This window comes from Tenrec ecaudatus, chromosome 15 (genome assembly GCF_050624435.1).
Source record: "Tenrec ecaudatus isolate mTenEca1 chromosome 15, mTenEca1.hap1, whole genome shotgun sequence".
Lineage (NCBI taxonomy): Eukaryota > Metazoa > Chordata > Mammalia > Afrosoricida > Tenrecidae > Tenrec > Tenrec ecaudatus.
In genome coordinates, this window is record NC_134544.1 from 56,858,474 (window position 1) to 56,880,364 (window position 21,891).

At 49.6% G+C, this 21,891-nt stretch overlaps 1 protein-coding gene across 1 annotated transcript in view; it reads right to left on the minus strand.

Annotated features, from left to right (window-relative positions):
* The window catches only part of ENOSF1 (enolase superfamily member 1), a 30,084-nt gene that overhangs the window by 4,100 nt on the left and 4,093 nt on the right, over window positions 1-21,891 (minus strand). The window contains exons 2-12 of the mRNA XM_075532551.1: window positions 17,411-17,519; window positions 10,371-10,486; window positions 9,831-9,917; window positions 9,410-9,436; window positions 7,964-8,036; window positions 7,821-7,859; window positions 7,166-7,248; window positions 6,368-6,402; window positions 5,586-5,673; window positions 3,806-3,940; window positions 187-228 (exon numbers count right to left, since the gene is read on the minus strand). Of these exons, the coding sequence (XP_075388666.1) occupies window positions 187-228; window positions 3,806-3,940; window positions 5,586-5,673; window positions 6,368-6,402; window positions 7,166-7,248; window positions 7,821-7,859; window positions 7,964-8,036; window positions 9,410-9,436; window positions 9,831-9,917; window positions 10,371-10,486; window positions 17,411-17,519 (834 nt within the window). The remainder of the gene's footprint in view (window positions 1-186; window positions 229-3,805; window positions 3,941-5,585; window positions 5,674-6,367; window positions 6,403-7,165; window positions 7,249-7,820; window positions 7,860-7,963; window positions 8,037-9,409; window positions 9,437-9,830; window positions 9,918-10,370; window positions 10,487-17,410; window positions 17,520-21,891) is intronic.

Genomic DNA, 21,891 nt, shown 5'->3' on the forward strand with positions numbered 1-21,891 from the left:
CATCTGAATTGTGGAAAAATCCACCGCCGTCTCACTGGATCAGCCTCCAGACTTTAATTGGTGTGCAGTGCTGCCCTTACTGAGGCAGGAAGCCCCCCAGCTCCCAGGACAAGGGGTGGGAGAGCTTCCAGATGGCCTGTGCTCTCAGTGGGTGTCGGTGTGTTCTGACCAGTCGATGTCACATACCTGTTCTCCTGTGGCAACACCAATTCCTAATGGGGCCAGCGCCTGTAAGACAGAAGGCAGCCCTGAGTGACTTCCTACATTTTTACACTGAAACGCCTAATGTTTAAAAATATTTGTAGCTGAAGGTGGAAACATGCCTGCTGTCAAGCTGCTCGAAGTTTAAAGCACAGCTGAAGGATGGCAAGGGGAGTGTGTGTGCACAGAGGGTGTGGGCATGCAGGGGCTGTGTGCAAGGAGGGGGTGTGTGTACAGGAGAAAGAAAGCAAACGTGCTGGTCTCCTGCCGCTGGCTCTGTGGACTGCCCTCTGCAGCGGCCTGTCTACCCCTCTCTGGGCCTGGGCAGAAGTGTGGCCCCAGGAGTAGACGGTTACTCAGTACAAGCTCATAGTGAGAGGCCTGCTTAATTCCTTCCATTGATCACGCCTTTTTTCTCTCCTCACTGCCTCACCTGTGTCCTAGTATCTTATCTGGGGCCATCCCAACATTCTTTCATTTCATGCTCAGAGATTGATCGTACAGGCTCCGCTGAAGGCCATGGATCACACACTTCTCGCCGGTGGGAATCTACCCAGCACAGCCTGCTGTTCTTCCGCTTCCCTGCCCAGCCTCCCTCTAAAGCAGCAGTTCTCAACCTGTGGGTCGTGACCCCTTGGGGGGGGGCAAACAACCCTTTCACAGGAGTCGCCTGATTCATAACAGTAGCAAAATTACAGTGATGAAGTAGCAATGAAAATAGTTTTTTTTGGGGGGGGGGTGGTCACCACAACATGAGGAGCTGTGTGAAAGGATCACGGCATTAGGAAGGTTGAGAACCACTGTTCTAAAGCCACCTACCTGCGTCCCCCCTTCCCTGGGCACTGTCTGCCCCTTCGGCCCTTCTCTGGGATCCAATTCCGCAGCTATTCCGTCAGATGCTCTTTCCCATGTTCAGGATTCTGGCAGGCATGCCAGATTACTGAAATTGTCCTCATCCACAACTCAATGGGAGGGCAGAGGGCATCGCTACCCCCTTATCACTGGCTGGCAGGGTTAGTTTAGCTGGGTCCCCCAATCACAGAGCTATGAAGGGGCCCAGCTGGGGCTTGAACTCTAGGCAGATGAGAGAGAGAAAGGAGAGAGAGAGAGAGAGAGAGAGCGCGTGCGTGCGTGTAGGGGAATGAACTGAGTGGATAAACAAAACCAACTTCCCAGCAAAAAAACCCCTAGTTTAGAAGTCCCATATCCAAGCCCATCCTTGCCCAGCCTGGCAAGGGGGGTGGACCTGGGCCAGTCGCCCACCACCGGGAACCCGAGCTTGTCTACAGCAGAGCAGAGCTGGAGCAGAAGAAGCCTCTGCTGTCTCCCTGTGGAGTATTCTTGCTTCACTGTCTCAAAAGGGACAGTGGGGGAAATGGAGCCACCTATCTTGATGTAACTCACTCCAGCCTGCCACAGAAGACTGCCCAGCAACCAAATTCTAGATCCCACTTTGAACGTGTCCTGAATTTGCTCTATTCTAACCACCCCTTTCTTACCCACCCCACCCCCACCACACCTAGGTGGCTGGAAAAGCCACCTCACTGCCTCCCGTCCCTTTGTGCCGGTTCCTCACTCTGAATGTGCAGGGCCCACTCCACTGGATACGACGCTGCTAGCCCACCACCTCCCCACAGCCTGCCCGGTGCCTCTCCCTCAAGAGCCCAGAGCGCTCAGGCAAGGGCAGTATCAATGGCTGCACCTGGGAGCAGAGGGCTCTAGCCTGCTACCTGCTGTCTTGCAGACCACCCCACCTCCAACCCCCAGAGTCCCCAGGGCAGTGAGGGCCCTGCCACACCTGCTCTCTGCAGCTTCCTGGCACTTAGTTCGCTGGCTCCCCACATCAGACACTTCCTGGGGGGTTGGTCTCCCTCAGTAAAAAAAATGCCAGCAGGAGGCTCTCCAGGTGGGACCCAGCGCCTGGCCCGGGCAAGCTGGTCTTCAATAGGGTCAGGTGCCTTCAGGATGGCAGCCAGCCCCCTCCATCACCCGGGAGCTCCAAGGAAGGTGGGGAAAGGCCCTGATAAGCCATGACTGCTCATCCGATCCTCATTTCGGAACTCCCTGCTTAGGGGAGGAGGGCGGGCGGGAGTCATTCTGTGGTTCCTGCCAGCCATTTCCTCCCTGTCCAAATCCAAGCCCAACTTACTGCCATCAAGTCGATGCTTACTCAGTGACCCTATAGTACAGGGTAGAACTGCCTCCTGTGAGTTTCTGAGAGCAGAGAACCCATCTTTCTACCGTGGAGTGGCTGGTGGTTTTGAACTTGGGACCTGGTGGGTCAGCCCAACTGGTAACCACTACCTCACCAGGGCTCCTTTTCTCTCCCCTGCAGCTTACCTCCCTCTCAGTCAACATTGTTCCCACCTCCAGGAGGCCCTCCATTGGCCCCAGCCCATGCCAGCCCCGCCTGCAGTAGGCCGGCTTCTCATCTCTGTGTTTCCTCTACAGACAAGCAGCTCAGGGGAGACGGGCACACAAGTCTTGATTGTGTGGAGTGTCGGACATCTGGTAGGTGGGAAGATGATTGACTGAGGAACAGAGAAGGCGAGGCCCTTGGGCCCCGGGCCCCTCTCAGCGTACTTGCCGGTTCATGTAGGACACAGTGAAGTGTCTCTTCTAGAAAGCGGACCTGAGATGGTGTCCAGGGGTAAAGTTTTGAAATCTTCACGTAATGGAGAAGAGTACAGCTATGAAAAAAATCACCTCAGGGTGAAAGGGACAATTCTATAGTACAGCAGGCCAGGCCTGACTAGGCACCAGACGAGGGTGCCAAGCCCCTGGCACAGTGGGGGAGGGACTCGCCAGAGGAAACAGCAAGGGGAGCCAGAGGGGTCTGTTGGAATCTCTGGGCAGAGGAGGGAGATGAGGTTTCAGAGTTGCCACGTCTAGCTCTAGAAGCCGCAGAAGGCACCCTCCCTGTTGTGTGAAGTTAAAGACAAGACAGCAGGAGGCTGGGGGGAAGATCTGCGCCTGGTCTGCTGCGTATGCCGTGCACACAGCACTCAGGGCTGCCTGATGATGGCGCACTCTCCACCCAGCCTGGGCTTTAAGGCTGCTTCCCATCACGCGAGAGTACAGACACTGGGTGTTCCAATAGTCCCGTTCCTATAGCTTTGTAGCGCAGTGCAAACGTGGGAAGTGGGGCGCTCCCTGAGAGAGAGGGTCTTTCTCAGACATGCTTCCTGAGCCTGGAAGGGAAGAGCCAGCCCCCACGCAGGGAGGGGGTTCTTGGACACGGCCTTCTCCTGGGAGGGCTCCACTCTGACATGAGCTGCGCCAGCCTCTCCTTGGAGCCAGCCACAGGGATCCTGACTTCCGGCGAACAAAATGTTCCTATTATCTGTCGTATTTCTATATTTACAACGAATGGGAACCATGCCTATTGAATGCCTTGGGAGGGGATGGCCTTTTGGTAATTCCCGCTCCGTGCCGTACATGGAAATAAGGGCAGCGAGTAAGGCGGAGTGCATAACAGGAGGCAGGCCTGCAACCCTGGTCGCAGCCAGGAAACGTTCGAGAACAAGCAGCGGGGCTGTGGAATCTGTCTTGACCACTCTGGAACGTCGAATGAAGAAGAGCCGCGGCGGCGGTGCTGTCCTACCTTAGAAATGGTGGCATGGCCCAGGATGTCATCCGGGGAGGTTGGCTCCTCAATCCACAATGGCTTGAACTCGGCCAGCTTGACCATCCACTCCACAGCTTCGGGCACGTCCCAGCGTTGGTTGGCATCCACCATCTGCCAGGGGAGAGAGCCCCTCAGTGATAGGTCTGCTCAGGGCGCTGACTGAGCACACTGCAGGGCTGTGGCCCCCCAAGGAGAAGATGCCGTCACTCAGTGCCACCCTGGCATCCTCCCTGCACGGTCAAAACAGGGCCCAGGCAGGCCTCGTGAAACCTCCAGAGGGGCCCCAAGGGAGCCACAGTGGCTTGAAACTCGACATGCCTTCGGAGAAGCTACTGGTGGTGGCACTGGACAATAGCAATCACCCACAATGCCCTGCTCAGCCCCTACGAGATGCTCACTGGCCCCATCTTCAGTTCAACTCAGATGCCACCAAAGTACATTTGTCTCACAGGGTTAACTGTTTGGAGGGAATGTGATTGTGATCACATTCTAAATCATGATGCACAGTCGTCAAAAGTGAGCTCAGCTCAATAGTGAGTGAGTGCTACTAGGTGTCTAACAGTAACACTGAACCCATATGTTACCGTGAATTAGACACCCACTATGCTAAGCACGTTAGGATTTCACCTCATTTAATATGCATAATATCCCCACAAGGTAGTTCATGGTGCAAATAAGAAAACGGACATGCTGAGAAGGTCCCATACTTGCTCAAGAACAAGTCACAAAAATTGTGGGTTCAGCCCAGACCTCTTTGCGGTGCAGGTCCCGGCTCTCTGCACTCTGCTCACCTTGCTGGCAGGAGCCCTGGGAGGACAGACACGGAAGCCGCTCTGGGGAGCAGAGTGTGGTTAGGTGGAGAGCCCCCCTCATGGCATGCTATGAGCACGGAGCAAAGGATGCTCCAGATCCATTTTGATCATCAATTATTTGCACAAGAATGACCTCACCAAACCAAAATAGCTTTGCTAGTGCATCGCAGGACTTCTAATCAATCCTATGTCAAGAACTCCAAACTGCTCATTTAAATTATGAAGCAAATCTCTTCATTAAAAATAAATAAACCTATGATGTGCCTTTATAAAAATACTTCACATAAAAATAATAATTTATAAGATCAAGAGCTTACGAGGGTGGGAAGGTGGGGGGCGGGGAATAAGCTGATACCAAGGGCTCGGGTAAAAAAAAAATGGTTTGAAAAGGATGATGGCAACATATATATAAATGTGATTGACACAATGGATGGATGGATTGTTCTAGGAGTTGTAAGAGCCCCCAATAAAATGATTTTAGAAAAACCAACTTTATGCTTCATAAGAATAGTTTTTAAAAAATACACTGTCACAAAGGACTGAGCCTTACAGTTGCCTCAACCCATGTTCCCAGGCAGGCTTTCTTCGGTGGTGGCCCCACAGCCCACCTATCCAGCCCCCGCCACGGGCAGGCATCATGCAGAAGGGGGATTCAAGGAGGCACTCAGAGGCCAGCGGAAGGCCTATTAGCTTACATGCATCCTTGTTAGCAAGAACGCCCCCTAAGCGAGAGCTCATTTAACTACTTCTGCAGAATAAAAATCTAATAATAAACTAAAATGACCCACCCCCTCCATGTCTTTTGTTTGGTTTTGTTTTAACAAAAGAGCCATACTTTTTAGCTCCCCTGTGCTCTTTAACCCCTGCTAGAAAGGAATGGCTTGGGCCATGGACAACGGCTTCCCGGAGGCTGCCTGTTCGCCAGCAGCTGACAGTCTCCTCACCAGCGTTTTCTCGGGTCCGATCATGTCTCGGATGAGGCGGCATCTGCGGATGTCATCCTGGAGATCAGCCCCCACCTTGACTTTGAACCTACAAAATACAGTTGGTTGGCAGTGTCCATCTGTACTAAGACCTAGTCCTCCAAACCCAAACCAAACTCACTGTCACTGAGCTGACTCATGCTCATAGAACTGCTGGCCCCTGGGGATTTCTGAGACTGTACATCTCTACAGGAGCAGAAAGCCTCGTCTTTCTTCCTCGTAGCGGCTGGCGGTTTTGAACTGCTGACCTTGTAGCTAGCATTATCAAGCAACGAAAAAGTATCTTGAGAAATTAAACTTGCTGTCTTTGGGGTATTCAAGCAAAAGCTGGACTGAGGTCTGAATGATAAACAACGGATGTCTACTTTAGACCAGGAGACGCTCGGGTGGCGCAACGGAAGCACTCGGCTGCTCCCCACAAGGCTGGTGTTTCAAATGCACCACCAGCTCCACGGAGAACGAGAAGCTGTCTGCAGGCTCTCTGAGTTGGGATGAATTGACTCGAGAGCAGGAAGATTGGTCTTGGTGTTCTAGGTTGGGGCTCTAAGATCTCATTCGACTCTGGGATTGTAGATTCGACTGGAGCGCTCATTTCAGAAAGAGGCCTGGTTTGGAAACCTCCCTCCTCCGCCCCCACCGTCCAGGCTGCCTGTGCAAGTACCAGTGAGGGCAGAGGGGTGGGGCTGGTGCTTTCTAATCGCTGACCAGGAAAGAGTGGCATCCATCACCCCACAGTCAGTTACCTCGTCCAGCCATCCTGCAGGGCCCTGGAGCAGAGCTGTGGGGAAGGAATGCGTCCATCAGCGCTCACTGAGACACTATACACCAAGGGGACCCCGCGATTCTGCTCTGTAGTTGTCAAGGACGGGGGCTGCGGCATGAGCCAGAACAAGCAGGTGGTGTTGACACAAAGAGCAGACACAGCTTAGCCAACACAGCTTGACTACCACAGCTTCATCGCGCCTTACATTTAGAGGGTAATTTTCTTTGCTCATCTCTATGGGAACCACCTCTTTAACCGTCGCACCATTCCCGAAAGAGCAGCGTGGCTCTACTAGCCCTCTGTCTTAAAGGTGGGCGTTTCGAGCCATCCACAGAACTGAGGCTGTGGGAGCATCGAGCAGAAACCAGTCTGCTTGCTCCACCTTGGCTCAGTGCGTCAGTCATGAACCCCGGACTGAGTGCACCCTACGTGCCTACCCAGTGCTCCCCGCGCCTCACCACTTCCAGTACTACTCTCAGTCCACAAACCCCTCTGGGAGGAATGGAGGCTCTCGTGTCAGCGACTGGCCAGGCCCCGCGGCTCTGCCTGGGGCCCAACCGCACACTGTCCCCTCCCAGAGGCCAAGTGGGGGCCTAGGGTCCTGGAGGCCCGGTGCCCACAGTGCGAACGGCTTCATTTCGGCTTGTGCATAAGGACCTTCCATAACGAGGGCTTGGACCCCAAATGATCTGAAGGCTAACCAAAAAAAAAATGCTTCATCTCTTCCAGAAACCCGGGCCTATAAAGCCTTTTCAACAAAACCGGTCCAGATGCCAACCTGCTTCAAGGCGTCGTCCGCATACCCCAGCCAGGCGCACGACGTGGTGTAGGCAGGATAGCCCTGGGCCAGCATCTGCGCCTCTGTGAGAACACAATGCTGGTCACGCCTGGCCTTGTCCGGGGCCTCCACAACCTGAGGGATCCCTGAGCCGGACAAACGCTTCAGCAGCCGCCACACAGGTGCCTGAGGAAGAAGCCCTAGCGATCTACTTCCCGGGAGACCCTGGGGGAGCAGTGCGGCTCTGCCTCACGGGGGAGCAGCTCGAGGACTGGTCAGAACCAGTCCTGCCTGCAGTCCAGCTGCTCTTGAAGAAGCCCCTGTGGTCCCCATGGCCCTCCTTCACAAGGAGATGGCCTCACACACCTCCGGCCCCTAGTCTGGCCTCCTGGTCATGAAACCATCTAGGATGTCAAGCAGGAGGGTGGGGACACCAGCCTGGGCTGCCCCACTTGCCATGGCCCTCCTGAGGGCCACTGTGCGACCCTGAAGCCAAGCCCTTTCCTGGGGGCAGACTCGGCTTGTGAGAAGCGCGGCTGGGCAATGCAGGCGGCTTTCATCCACCCTCAGACATCTCCCTGGAGGCCTGGCCTCGGGAGGGTGCTGTGCACGCTCAAAAGCACGACACGGTGACGGAAACGGTCTCATAGCCTACCTCTCTCTCTGCTACCAACGCGGCCTTTCTGTAGCATTTCTGGAACAAAGAAAGACCACGTTCACTCTCCGAGACCCTCAGGTATGGGGCTACCGTGGCAGGTCCCCACAGGCCTCTGATTTCACTGAGTAAGTTTGACTCACCATAGGCCTCCTGCTCAGTCAGGGCGTCGGAGATGTACCTGAAATCCATGCAGGACACCAGCACCTTAGGGTCCTGCAGAGAGAGACACAGAGAGAGAGGCCTCAGAGTGGAGTCGGTTTCAAAGACTCTGCTTAAGCGACAAAGGGGATGTGTCAATGCGACACATGTCACATTCTATCATTCACTGGCACCTCCTGACGACGTCCTCTCACCCGGAGAACCTCAGCCCTACTGTTCCACTACTATCCTTCACCGGCACGACGGACGACCTGGCATGAGGCAATCCCTCAAGACAAGTAGGCAGACATCGGATCAGCCGTGCAGCCTTGCCCACACGCAGGGCAGTCTGTGGGAGCCACGAGACTAAGAAGTAAAAAGGCTGGTCTGAGTCGCTGTGAGTTCGACCCCATGCCTCCCACTTCTCAGCAGCGCAACCTTGCAGAGCGGAGAGGGTCACAGAGCCGGCAGGATGAGTGGGCCACTGAGCAGGAGAGTGCCCACCGAGGGTTGGAGAGCACTTGCGGACACACCCACGGGGAACCCCCAGCTGCGCTCATTCTGTGCCCCCCCTCTCCCGCCCCTCGCTCCCTGCTCAGGGCCCCTCACTGCTAGTACCTATCTGCACCCAAACTATGGGTTTGAAAAGCAACCTGTGGCTCCATTCCCACAAAGGTCTTGATGAGACTCGGAATACCTGACTATAACCATATAAAAGTCATCAAAGCTCTCTGGACCCCGAGAGTCTACGATTTTTAAGAGTCTTGATGCTGGCACAGGGCACAGGGCCTAAAGCAAAAGGACAAGTCCACAGGTGGACTTCTGAGGGGCCTTCAAATCACTGTTTCCTGGTGGCTTTCTAAACTCCAGGAAAGGCTAATCTCAGCCTGCGGGGAGGCTACCAAGAGACCCCGACCTTGACTTCAGAGCTTGTCACCCTCAACCGCGTCCTGGCTTTCCTCCCTCCAGAGAAGGGCTGATGCCTCCGCTGGGCCCAGCAGTCTTTGAGGGCCTGTGTTCTTTGCGTTTCCTTAGCCTCGAAGCCGAGGAAGTGCTAACAAGAACCTCAATCGCTGGCCGCCAGACTGCTGCATCGCAGGGGCCAGCATGAGAAAGATGAAGCTCACAGGGCTCAGTCAGCTGCCTGCGGCGCTCTGCCTGGAAGTAGTGAAGCCCAGACTCAGACTGGGGTCTCCCTGGACCTGGAGTTGACTCCCTGTGGGTTCCAAAAGACTAACTGTTTGTGGGAGTAGACCGCTCCTTCTTCCTCCTGCAGAGCAGCTGGTGGTTTTGAACTGCTGACCTTGTGGGTCGAAGCCCAACTCATAACCAGCACACCACCAGGGCTCGAGTCATCAGCATCGTCGTGAATGCAGTCACTGACCGTCAGGAGGTGAGAAATGCATTTCATTTACAGAAACAATTGTGATGTTAAAGAATTTACATACCATGTCAACAAGTAACTTCCATAGAGGCTTGAAGGGAAAAAAAAAGATATGTAAGACATATGCGTCAAAGGCCATTTATATCCCCTTTGCAGTAAATGCACCAGCAGCAAAGTCCTTCTATCGGAAGGCCCCAAACAACCCCCCACATCCACCCGCTCCCCATCTCTAATGCTGTCTATACCTTAAGGTGTCCCTTATGTGCCCAGCCACCCCTGCTGCCCCCCCTCTCTTTCTGGACCATTTCTAACTGAATTCCTGTACACTGCCATCAACTCTGGGGGGGGAACAGACCCACACAATCCTCTCTTTTTCCTTTTGGGGGCCTGCTGGTCTTTACAGGTCTGCTCAAAAGGGAATGGGGTGTCCCTTTGTCACACGTACTGTCCCCCAGGGACAGAGACATGCTTATTAGATTAGTTACCTTGCCCTCCTGCTTGGCCCACAGGTCCCACAGGGCATTCAGCACGGCCGCGGTAGCCAGATGCACAGCGCCTTTCTCTGGACCGATCTAGTTAAGAACAAAGCACACCAGAGCCACTGAGAAATGAGCAAGCCGTGGAGGCTTCCTCGTGGGATGCACTTCAAGAATGAAAGGGCAGCAATGAAAAACTCCCTTGAAGCTTTAAGCACACACACTCCTTCCGCCCTTGGGACCATCTGAGAGTAGGCTGAAGACAGCATCCCTTTACCCCTCCACACTAGAAGCACGGACATTTTCCTATACAACCACAACAGAGATTACACTCGGGGAGTGCAACATGGATAAAATCCTAAGACGGCCCTGCTTCAAATTTCAACAACTGGCCCAATAGTGTACTTTATTTTACCCAGAACAAGATCCAACCCCCGACCACAGATTCCACTTAGTCGTCAGGCCCCTTTAGTGCCCGCTAAACTGTACCAGCCCGAAGACGACCTTCCACTGTGACAGATAAAGCATCTTCTGGAAGAGGCCTCTTACCCATCGGAGCTGCCCGTCACTGGTGATCTGTCTGTAGAAGCCCCTGAAGTCACCGACGATGTCCCCGAGGTCCTTGTTCAGCACATGGTGGGCAAGGGCCTTTACAGCACAGACAACTATTTAAGAAAGTAATTCTTGGTTAGACCTCGGTATGAAGTCGCTGTATTAAGACATAAAAACACCACGAAGTAATGCGGCCATTTTTTGAATTAAATTAAAAGTACGTGCTTTAACAGTTGCTCAGAATACATCTTCGGTGCTTGTCATAACTAATATAACACACCATCAGCACATTGTTAGTCAATATACTAAACTTAGTTTCTGAAGAGCAAACACATTGTTTGATTGACTGAAAAGCTGAAATAGTTTTTCTAAACATCAAATTGCTGACTACTGACTGGCTTATAATACACTATATTTTCCACAAGTAGTTCGAAGTTAAATTGGGTCAGCATTGCCATCAATGATATATTTTTGTGTTTTACTTAAAAGTGTTAAGGTATAGAATCAAGTCGCGAACTCTGGGGGAAAGCTTGTCTATCCTTTGCTCACTAGACTCTGTGTGAGTAAGTTGCCAAAGGGGCAGTGATGGCGCAGTGGTAGGGTTTTTGCCTCCCATTGGGGAGACCCTGGTTTGATTCCTAGTCAAGGCACCTCAAGCAGAGGCATCAGCCATGTGTCACTATAAGTCTTGTGTGTTGCTTTGATGCTGAACCAGTTTCTGCGGAACTTTCACAGTAAGAGAGCCTGAAAAGAAAGCCCTGAAGATCTACCTCCAAACATCATCGTCTGATCCCACTGGACATGGGGGACCAGGCGCCACAGGCAGCCTGACAGCAGCTTAACCACCACAACTGACCAAAGGAATGAGACCAAGTCATCAACTCCACCCCAGGGCAATTAACTGGTTATAAAGATGCTTAACAAGCTGGTCACTTGGTATCGCCATGGCCTTAATACCACACCCTCAGATCACTTACTAGCAGGGCAGCAGAGTACCAGCTCAATGTCAAGCAGATACTAGGAGGAAGGAGTTCTGAAGTACCAGCCCATGCTCTTAGGACATGCTTGCTCGTCATGGGAAACAAATCACATGATTGTGCACTGGCTTAGTATGTGGCCAAGTGAGGCTGGGCCACCCATTCTGGGTTCTCGAGGGCTGTGATCCTGGAATCAATCTCATTCCACTTCATATATCCATGCACTGGAACTGCAAGGCAGACTGTCTCTTACTTCTTGAATTCATGAAAATGTGGAACGTGAACTGCTTCTACCAAAACCAAACCCACTGCCATTAAGTTGACTCGGACTCATAATGCTCCCACCTAGTGTTTCCAGGACTGCACATACACAGCTCATCTTTCTCCCGAGGAGTAGCCGATGAGTTTGAAATGTTCACAGTAAGATCTATGATAATCTAAAGCAAACCTCAGTGTTGTTGACGTTATTGTTGCTATGAATTGTGACCTGAAGCATAGCACTACTTCGCATCACAATAGCCAGTGTGTTTGTCAAAAGCGACTCGTGTCCCGAGACCCAAAGAACTATCTTGTGCCCAGTTACAACTCTGCTGTGAAAAGTTAGAAAAATGTGGAACCAAACCCAAGATCATAAAAGAGACCAGGCTTATTGGTTGAAGAGTGACTGGTGGGACCCCCAAGATGATGGCCCTTAGTTACCCAGGTCTGAAGCCGAACCCAAGCTCACACTTAGAATAGCCAAGTTCAAGATCAGAAGGGCATATCTGCCCAAAGACGAAGACAGAGGGTTAGTAGAGGAACACTGGAAGAAGTGATTTACATGGAGGGGATTGCAAAAGACGAGCTGTTCACTGCAAGACTGGTGGTCTGCCCTATAAACCTTCACCCAAATCACCATGGAAACTTAAAGCAACCCCCTGCCAGAGAGTCAATGCGGACTCAATGACTCGGTGGGTTCTCACGGCTGACTGTCTTTGGAGGGGCTCAACGTTCTCGTGGGGGGCGGGGGTTTGACCGCTAGTCCGCGGGGTTAGTCGTCCAGCACTTAGCCCATAGCGCCACCAGGGCGTGCAGAGAACTTGGATTTTCCTTGGTGACATGGAATCACTGCAGGGCGGTCTCTACAGCCTCCTGTCCTTGTCATAATGACTTGTCCCCGGGTCTACTTCGGGCTTGCCTGTTGGAAGGAAAGGGTGGGAAGCTCATTTGGGAAACAGGGGCGCTTGGTGGCAGCAGCTTGTTGCTGCCTAAACCCGAGGATTCTCTCCTGGCATGCCACCTCGGGGACCCCTAGCACTGAGGGATGGCCGAGTGCACCCTGCGAGAATGGTGGGCGCCTGAGTGCTGGCAGCGGTGCCAACCTCTGAGGCCACTTTGTCTCTCTAAAATGCTTCATGTCCACGTCTTCTTCACTCTTTCTTTTCCTACCTTTGAAAAGCTACAGTGGTCTAGTCTACACATTAAAAAACAAAGTAAACCTACCCTCTCTTCCCCTTCTCTCTGTCTCTCTCTCTCTCTCTCTCTCTCTCTCTCTCTGACACACACACACACACACACACACACACACATACCCTTTCTTCACATTAGTGAAGAAGGCATTCTTTTGTCCCTGCTTCTGTGGACAATAAAGAAAGCTTAGGTAACTGAGCTGATAAAAAGCTTCGGAAAAACAGAATGAGCTCATGGAAGTCTTTCAAGTCAGCGCTGAGTAACACGTTTAGTGAGACAGCAATGAGTCACTGAAATATGATGCGGCAGGGCTAAATGGATTCTGTCATGTTGAGGTCTGAAAAAGGCGGAAGCCAACAAAGTAACCGCAACATAATCATTTATTAACATCATAGAGCCTGGAAGGGATGTACCTCAACCCGAGAGGTACACCAGGGCAAGTGGGTGGGCCTGGAAGTGGGGGTGAAGGGCGGAAGGCACTGGCGTCAGGGAAGGAGAGCTGAGAGTCCCTTAGCCCGAGGCAGCAAAGCTGTGAAACTCACAGCTCCGTCTTGGGCGTGAACAGGGTGGTCCCAACGGCGTCCTAAATGAAGGGGCTGCGGTGCCATTTTGTAAGCGTGGTTAGTTGTACGCAGCCTTTAGGGGCTGGGGTGTACAGTTTGCAGTAAGGAGGAACACTACTGCTTCACGAAGTGTCTGCCCAGGGACAGTTAAAGTCACAGAAGCTGAAACATAGTTCACAAGCCTATCACGGTCGACAATCATTATCTAGGGAAAACTCTAGCTGTAAATCACTGACTTCCTGGGGGACAAGGGCAGCCCTGAATCGCTGCCCAGTCTCACCTCCTTCGCCTGGAAAGTCCTACTTTCCCTGTAAGGTGCGTTCAAAGCATCCGCTCTGCTCCGAAACCTCCTCCGGCCCTCCTGGGCTGAGTGCACCAGCTCTGTGTATCTCGCAGAGTTTAGAAAGAATAATTCTCACACTGTGAACATTGATTTTGTGTTTGTCTCCCAGATAAGTTTTTAAGATAATTAATACAGGGGCATCTCTCTCTCTCTCTCAGAATTATTTCTCCACTGTCTGAGTTCCTAATACATAGCCTCCCTCAAGACAAGTCTCTAGAATGACTGATGACTGCTCGCAAGGTGGGTGAACAGCTACAACTGGCCACCTTGCTGTTCTCAATGTAAAATTCATGAAGGGTCCTCTTGTCTGTCCATCCACCCCCACCCCCTAGCTCTCCCCTACGCACACACACCCCCTTTATCTGCTCAACGATGTTTGTGCACAATCTTTAGGAGGGTTAGAAAGGGGTGACAGTATAACTTCCCCATCCACCCCTCAGCCCCCTCTCTCCCCTACGCACACCCCCCCTTTATCTGCTCAACGATGTTTGTGCACAATCTTTAGGAGGGTTAGAAAGGGGTGACAGTAGAACTGCCCCTGTGAGCGATCGCACCCCAGGGAAGTCACAGAATCCGTTTCCGCTCTTCCTGGACCCCCCTTTCTTCATCGTAACGCAATGCAACATCAGCTCCTCACCATGCACTGAAACTGACTTGACAAAGTGTTCCCTGTTCTGGTTCTTGGTTTTTCTATCACATGTTAAACACACACACACATTAACATATTAAACACACAGCGGCTGCAACAATGGGATCGACTATAAGAACAATCGTGAGGGTGAGCAGACCTGCCTGGGCAGTGTTTGATTCGGCTGTCACAGGGTGGCTAGGGGTTGGAACCCCGCTCAACGGCACTGAACACCGAACAAGCCATTCCGGCAGGTGGGCAGGCTGATCTCTGCCATGCCCGGATGAGTAGCTCTGAGTCTATAGAGCAGTGCTTCTCAACCTGTGAGTCCTGACCCCTTTGGGGGTCAAACGACCCTTTCATAGGAGTCACCCAATTCATAACAGTAGCAAAATCACAGTGATGAAGTAGCACCGAAAATCATTTTATGGTTGGGAGTCAACACAACATGAGGAACTGTACTAAAGGGTCGCGGCATGAGGAAGGTTGGGAACCACTGCACTAGAGGGGCTCAAGAACATTGTTAAGATTTCGTCCAGTTCTGAGGGGCCAGCCCCAATCCCAACTACATGGACACCTGCCCTGCCCCCAGAAGAATTTCAGAGGACAGCACTGAATCTGCAGCTCCAGGAGAGGGACATGTCTGATCAGAGCACATGGGAGGAAGAGAGAGTGGAGCACATCCTGGTCCACCAATCCTTGAGGATGATATTCCCACTCAGAGCAGCCAGTCCACAGAGAGGACCATATGGCCGGCCCCACTATGAGACACGGCATCCCTCACTGACCCATAGCCCTACAGGGGACCACACTGGAGACACAGTGTGGGAATTGCACCCGATATGATCCCACCACCCTGAGGCAAAACACTAAGGGTGTGCAGCAGGACAGCAAGGGGAACAGAGCACAGAAGTCCCCAAGAATACCAAAAATAGACTTTGGGGCAAGGGCATGGCACCCCATCAGACTGATCAGAAAACACTCCTAAAGGCCAACAAACAGTTCTTGAACTAACTACAGGCTTTTCTTTGTTTTTGTTGTTATTATTGTTTTGTCATTGGCTTTTGTTGTTGTTTTGTTTTCTTTTGTTGCTTTGTTTTGCTCTGTCTTGTTCTTGTGCATGTTATTATATCCACGGGCCTGTCTAAATAAGACAGGCTCGATGAACAATCTGGAGGAGAAAATAATGGAACGAAGGTTCCAGGGGGACATGGGAGAAGGGGAGGTAGGGGAAAGGAAGTGGGGTTAACAAACCCAGGGACAAGTGTGGAGGGTGTAGGAGGCTTGGTAGGTGTGGAGGATGTAGGAGGCCTGGTAGGGAGTGATCAAGGGTAATGTAACTGAAAAGAATTACTGAAACCCAAATGAAGACTAAGCATGACAGTGGGACAAGAGGAAAGTCAAAGGAAATAGAGGAAAGAAACTAGGAGGCAAAGGGCATTTCTAGAGGTCTAAATACAGACATGTACCTATGTAAATATATGTAAATATATTATATAGGATGATGGGGAAACATCTATGAGCATATATTTGTAGGTTTAGTATTAAGGTAGCAGATCGACAGTGGGCCTCCACTCAAGTACTCTCTCAATGCAAGAATGCTTTGTTCTATTAAACTGGCATTCCATGGTGCTCATCTTCCCAACACAATCGCTGAAGACAAAGCATAACCAAATGTGGTGAAGAAAGTTGATGGAGCCCAGCTATCAAAAGATATTGCATCTAGGGTCTTGAAGACTTGAAGATAAACAAGCGGCCATCTAGCTGAGAAGCAACAAAGCCCACTTGGAAGAAGCACACCAGCCTGTGTGACCACGAGGTGTCGAAGGGATCAGGTATCAGGCATCAAAGAACAAAAAGTCATATCATTGTAAATGAGGGCGAGTGCAGAGTGGAGACCCAAGCCCATCTGTAGACAACTGGACACCCTCTTACAGAAGGGTCATGGGGAGGAGATGAGCCAGTCAGGGTGCAGGGTAGCAACGATGAAACATACAATTTTCCTCTAGTTCTTAAATGCTTCCTCCCCCCCCCCCACTATCATGATCCCAATTCAACCTTAAAAAGCTGGCTGGACCAGAGAATGTACACTGGTACAGATAGGAACTGGAAACACAGGGAATCCAGCACAGATGATCTCCTCAGGACCAGTGGTGAGAGTGGCGACACCGGGAGGGTGGAGGGGAGGATGGGGTGGAAAGGGGGAACCGATTACAAGGATCTACATATAACTTCCTCCCTGAAGGATGGACAACAGAAAAGAGGGTGAAGGGAGACATCAGACGGACAGTATAAGATATGACAAAATGATAAAAATTTATAAATTATTAAGGGTTCATGAGGGAGGGGGAGTAGGGAGGGAGGGGTAAAAATGAGGAGCTGATATCAAAGGCTCAAGTAGAAAGCAAATGTTTTGAGAATGACGATGGCAACAAATGTACAAATGTGCTTGACACGATGGATGGATGGATGGATTGTGATAAGAGCTGTACGAGCCCCCAATAAAATGTTCAAATTAAAAAGAAGGGAAAAATCTTAACTAGAACAAAGGAAAACAAAAAAGAATTTGTCCAGTTCTAAGAAGAGGGACTTAAGTGTTTACATCCAAAGAATCTGCTTTCTCAGATGAGACCTCTGAAATTAGGGAGGGCCAACATCCCCAGCACCCACCCTCTTCTCATCACCAGGAAGTTAATTAGAAACCAACTTGGTGTGAAATATTGTGAAAAGCAAGCAACTTTGCTACACACATCACACCAAGCCTTGCTCTGTGAGCAGCTCTTACCTCCCTGGGCCACTCGCTGGGTTCAGGCCTGCACAGCCCCCAAGGAGACAACAGCGAAAAACCAGTGAAGAGCATGCTTGTAGTCAGCGTAACAGAGATTTGTCCATAGTTCATAAATTTATTTTGTAAGACAAGGCATCCAATTTTGCTACTTTTTAATTTTTCCAAATGAAACATGCAACAAGAAATGATTTTACTTACTTGAAGCAGTATGAACACAAATCCAGACAGAATTTAACTCCAACAGCAAGGAAGTATTCTTTAAGTAACTTTAAGGGAGTGTTCAACTCACCGACTTCAGTGCCTTTCCCCAGAGTAAAGGTAATTCCACATCCCTGGAGTCCATCTTGGGCATCAGTCTCTATTATGACATAGGCAGCCGAGTAGTCAGGGTCTGTGTGCTGGGGGGAAAAATGTCCTCTGTTCATCTAATGCAAGCACGAGAAATCCACACACATGAGCCAATGTAACAGAAGATATCTGAAAAGCTCACATCTAATGAAACCACTGATACACCCCAAATAAATGATAAGAGCTCTGAATGGACAAGAATGCTCTCCTGACCTAGGACAGTTAAAGTCCTCAGGAACAATAATGGGAGTAGGGATTCTATGAGAGTAGGGGGAGAAAGGGAACCGATTGCAATGATCGACGTAGAACACACACTCCACCTCACCCCCAGGGTGACGGAGTAAGGAATGAAAATAATAAATTCTACTTTAGCAAGAATTCATGAGAGTGGGAGTGTAGAGGAGGGAGGGGAAAATAAGCTGATACCAAGGGTCCAAGTAGGAAGAAAATGTTTTGAAAAGAATGATGGCAACATATGTACAAATGTCTTTGACACAATGGATGGATGGATTGTGAGAAGAGCTGTAAGAGTTCCCAATAAAATGATTGAAAAAAAAAAAGAGGGCGGCTACCAAAAGATACAGCATCTGGGGTCTTAAAGGCTTGAAGGTAAACAAGTGGCCATCTAGCTCAGAAGCAACAAAACCCACATGAAAAAAGCAAACCAGCCTGTGCGATAACGAGGTGTCGAAGGGATCAGGTATCAGGCATCATCAGAACAAAAAATCATATCACTGTGAATGGGGGGGAGTGTGGAGAGGAGACCCAAAGCCCATCTGTAGGTAATGGAAGATCCCCTTACAGAAGGGCCGCAGGGAGGCGGCTAGTCAGGGTGCAGTGTAGCAACGATGAAACATACAACTTTCCTCTAGTTCCTAAATGCTTCCTCTTCCCCTCCCCCCCTGCCCCCACTATCATGATCCCAATTCTACCTTACAAATTCAGCTAGACCAGATGATGTACACTGGTCCAGATAGGAACTGGAAACACAGGGAATCCAGGACGGATGATCCCTTTAGGACCAGTGGCAATACCGGGAGGGTTGGTTGGAAAGGGTGAACCGATTACAAGGATCTACATGTGACCTCCTCCCTGGGGGACGGACAACAGAAAAGTGGGTGAAGGAAGATGTGGGACAGTGCAAGATATGATAAAATAATAATTTATAAACTATCAAGGGTCCATGAGGGAGGGGGGACTAGGGAGAGAGGGGGGAAAATGAGGAGCTGATGCCAGGGGCTTAGGTGGAGAGCAAATATTTTGAGAATGGTGAGGGCAATGAATGTACAAATATGCTTTACAAAATTGATGTATAAAATTATGATAAGAGTTGTATGAGCCAATAAAATGATTTAAAAAAAGAGTTGTATGAGAGCTTAATGAAATGATTTTTAAAAAACCAAGAGGGTGGGAGGGTGGGGGAAGCAGGGGGAAAAAGAGGAGTTTATACCAAGGGCTCAAGTAGAAAGAAAAGGTTTTGGAAATAAGGATGGCAACATATGTACAAATGTGCTGGATACAATTGATGCTTGGGATGTTATAAATTCCTTCCAATAAAATGATTTTTTTAAAAAAGAATGTTCTCCTGAATGAGTAAAATTATTGTAACAAGTAAAATATACACAGTTTTAATGCCAGATAGCAATTCCATCTCTGTTGGTTTTCAGCTCAATTTAAAACCCAGAGTGGTTATCTTGGCTCTCTGATGGGAGGTAACATTCACAAGCAGTTTAAAAGTAAACAAAGCAAGGTTTCCGAAAATGTTTCAATGAGATTAAGACCTCCTCATTGTCCCAGCTTGTAAGATAACTTACACATGATGCTGCCGGTTCAGAGGAGATGACGGGGAGAAAACGAAGGATTAATGTTTCATCATAAATAAACCACCCGCCCCTTTTCTTGGGGGTGGGTTGTGTGTGTGTCTTGTTGGAACTTTTATTACCAAACAGCAACTCTGCATCGCCTGAGAGATGGCAGATGCAGAAGTAAAATAATACACCTGTCTCTAGAAAGTTAATCATAGAGTGGGGAGAAGGAGCCAATACACATGAACCAGGTAAGAAGCAGCCAAGGCTGCGGAAGGCTACATGCTGAGTCGTGGCTGCGGAAGGCCTCTCAGAGAAGAACAAGGCAGGGCAGAACCTGAGGGGTTCCGGAGGGGACAAGGACCATTGGGATGGGCTGGGACAAGAAGCGAGGCGGGCATCGGGCTAGAGCAAACACACAAAGCCCCAGAGATCTTTGTGAGAGAGAGAGAGACAAAAGCCCCCGCCCTGGTCACTGGCCTGAAACAAAGGTGAGGGCTGATGAGCACGTGGGGCAGATCATGGAGACTGTCAGGGGGTAAAAATCTGCATGTAGGGTGCAATGCTAAGGAGCACTGCACAGGAGTGTGGCAACGTACAACTATTATTAGTACACAATCTTTATAGTACTGGGCACTCTTCCAAGAGCTATTCTCACATCGGTGTTAAATATTAGGTAGCGATCCCTAGCTTACCGATGGGGAAACTGAGTATTAAGAGGTCTAATAACTTGTGCAAGATAACATGACTTGTAAGTTCTGGAAGCAGAGTTTAGATCCCTCTCTTTGGGGAACCAGATGTTTGCACAGCGTGACCTCCGGAATCTGATACTGACCCCCAGTGGAGGGGATAGGGTGAAGTGAGAAACGGTGCAGGTCTCTGAGGAAATAACAAATGTCTGCCCTTGAAGAAGTTAGTGCAGAAAGCAGTTATGAAAACGATTATTATTATACCAGGGTAAGCCAGGAAATATGGTTACAAATCATAGTTTTTATTAAACAAAAATATCAAAATGTGAAGCTAGTGTTTCTGGAAATACCTTCAATCTAGAGCTACAAAACCCAAACAAAATCACTGCTATTGAGCCGAGTCAAAACTGACTCATAGAGAGCCCCCCACCCCCACCCCCCTTATGGATTTCCTAGACTGTCACTGTTTATGGGAGTGCAAGGCTGGCCTTTCTTCCAAGGAGCTGCTGGTGGTTTGAACCTGTTGACCAGGCAGATGGCAGCCCCATGAGTAACCACGATAACACCAGGGCTACACACAGTCTAGAGCTAAACACTTTTAAAATCGTTTTATTGACATAAAATTCACATATCAATTTAAGAGTTCAGATTAAGAACTGTGCAATCAAATTAGAGACCACAATTAAAGACCATTTTCTTCTTTCTCATCCGCATTGTGGTTCGCTCCCCAGTTTCCCCAACCTCCCTTGCCATATCCTTAGGTAACTGTTCATTCAATCGCTATTGCTTTACCTGTCCTAGATTTCTTCTGGAGAGAATCATTTGAAAACACACATACACTGCCCCCCTCCAAAAAAAAGAAACCCCAAACAACCCAACAACAAGGCAAAACATAAAAATCTCAATAGAAAAGAAAGCAGAAAATATTAAAAACGAAAATAATTTTGAAATGGGTCAAAAGGGAGATCCAGTGATAAGATGTGGCCAACAGCAAGGCTCTTCACATGCCTGGTTAGATGGTCAGAGGGATTCACTGGGGGCTTAATGCATGGAGGGTCCCTGCAAATGAATTCCGGCTTCCACCGACACTTACAGCTTCTGCAAACCAGGTGTTTGGACTACAAGCTCTAGAACAGTTAGTTCCCTGGCAGAGTGGTTTAGGTAGGCTGCTAACTTCAAAGTCAGCCGTTCAAAACCACCAAGCCGCTCCTCAGGAGAAAGATGAAGCTTCCTCTTAGAAACCCACAGACAGTTCTACCCTGTCCTATAGGGTCCGTATGAGTTGGAATCCACTCAATGGCAGTGACTACTGCCAATGGCCATACTACTACTACTACTAACCAGTCCTTCCTCTGGATTTAGATTTTATAATTTACAATCCTTGAATCACATAGGCTGTGTGCTTTTTCCACGTGGATTTTACTGACACCTCTCTGAAACAACTGCTTGTTTTAAGAGAAAGCTTTCTGATAGCCAAGTACCACCTGATTTCTTCACCTGACTTTGCTATAGCACCTATATCTTCAGTGATATCTTCATTAGGGGGAGTATCAAGTAGGGCTATGTCATAAGAACTAATTGTTTTATTTTTGAAATCATTTTATTGGAAGTTCTTACAGATATCAAAACATTCCATAGTTCAATAATTGTTCTTAAATTAGGGCTATGATTAAGTGTGAGCCCCAAATCCATTAATATAGCTATGGTTCATATGCATGAGCCATATTCATATGTCTCTGGTTTGCTTTAGAGATAACATTTTATGATAGAGAACATTGTAGATCATCTCCATGGGGCACAAGGTAGTTCCACTGATAGTGTCATTAATTCAGCCAACAGCATAGAATTTCAAACACTGTTAAGAAAAGGAAAATTTTTTTAAAAATAAAGGAATTTTTTTTTAAAAAAGGAAAATTGTTTTGTGTTTT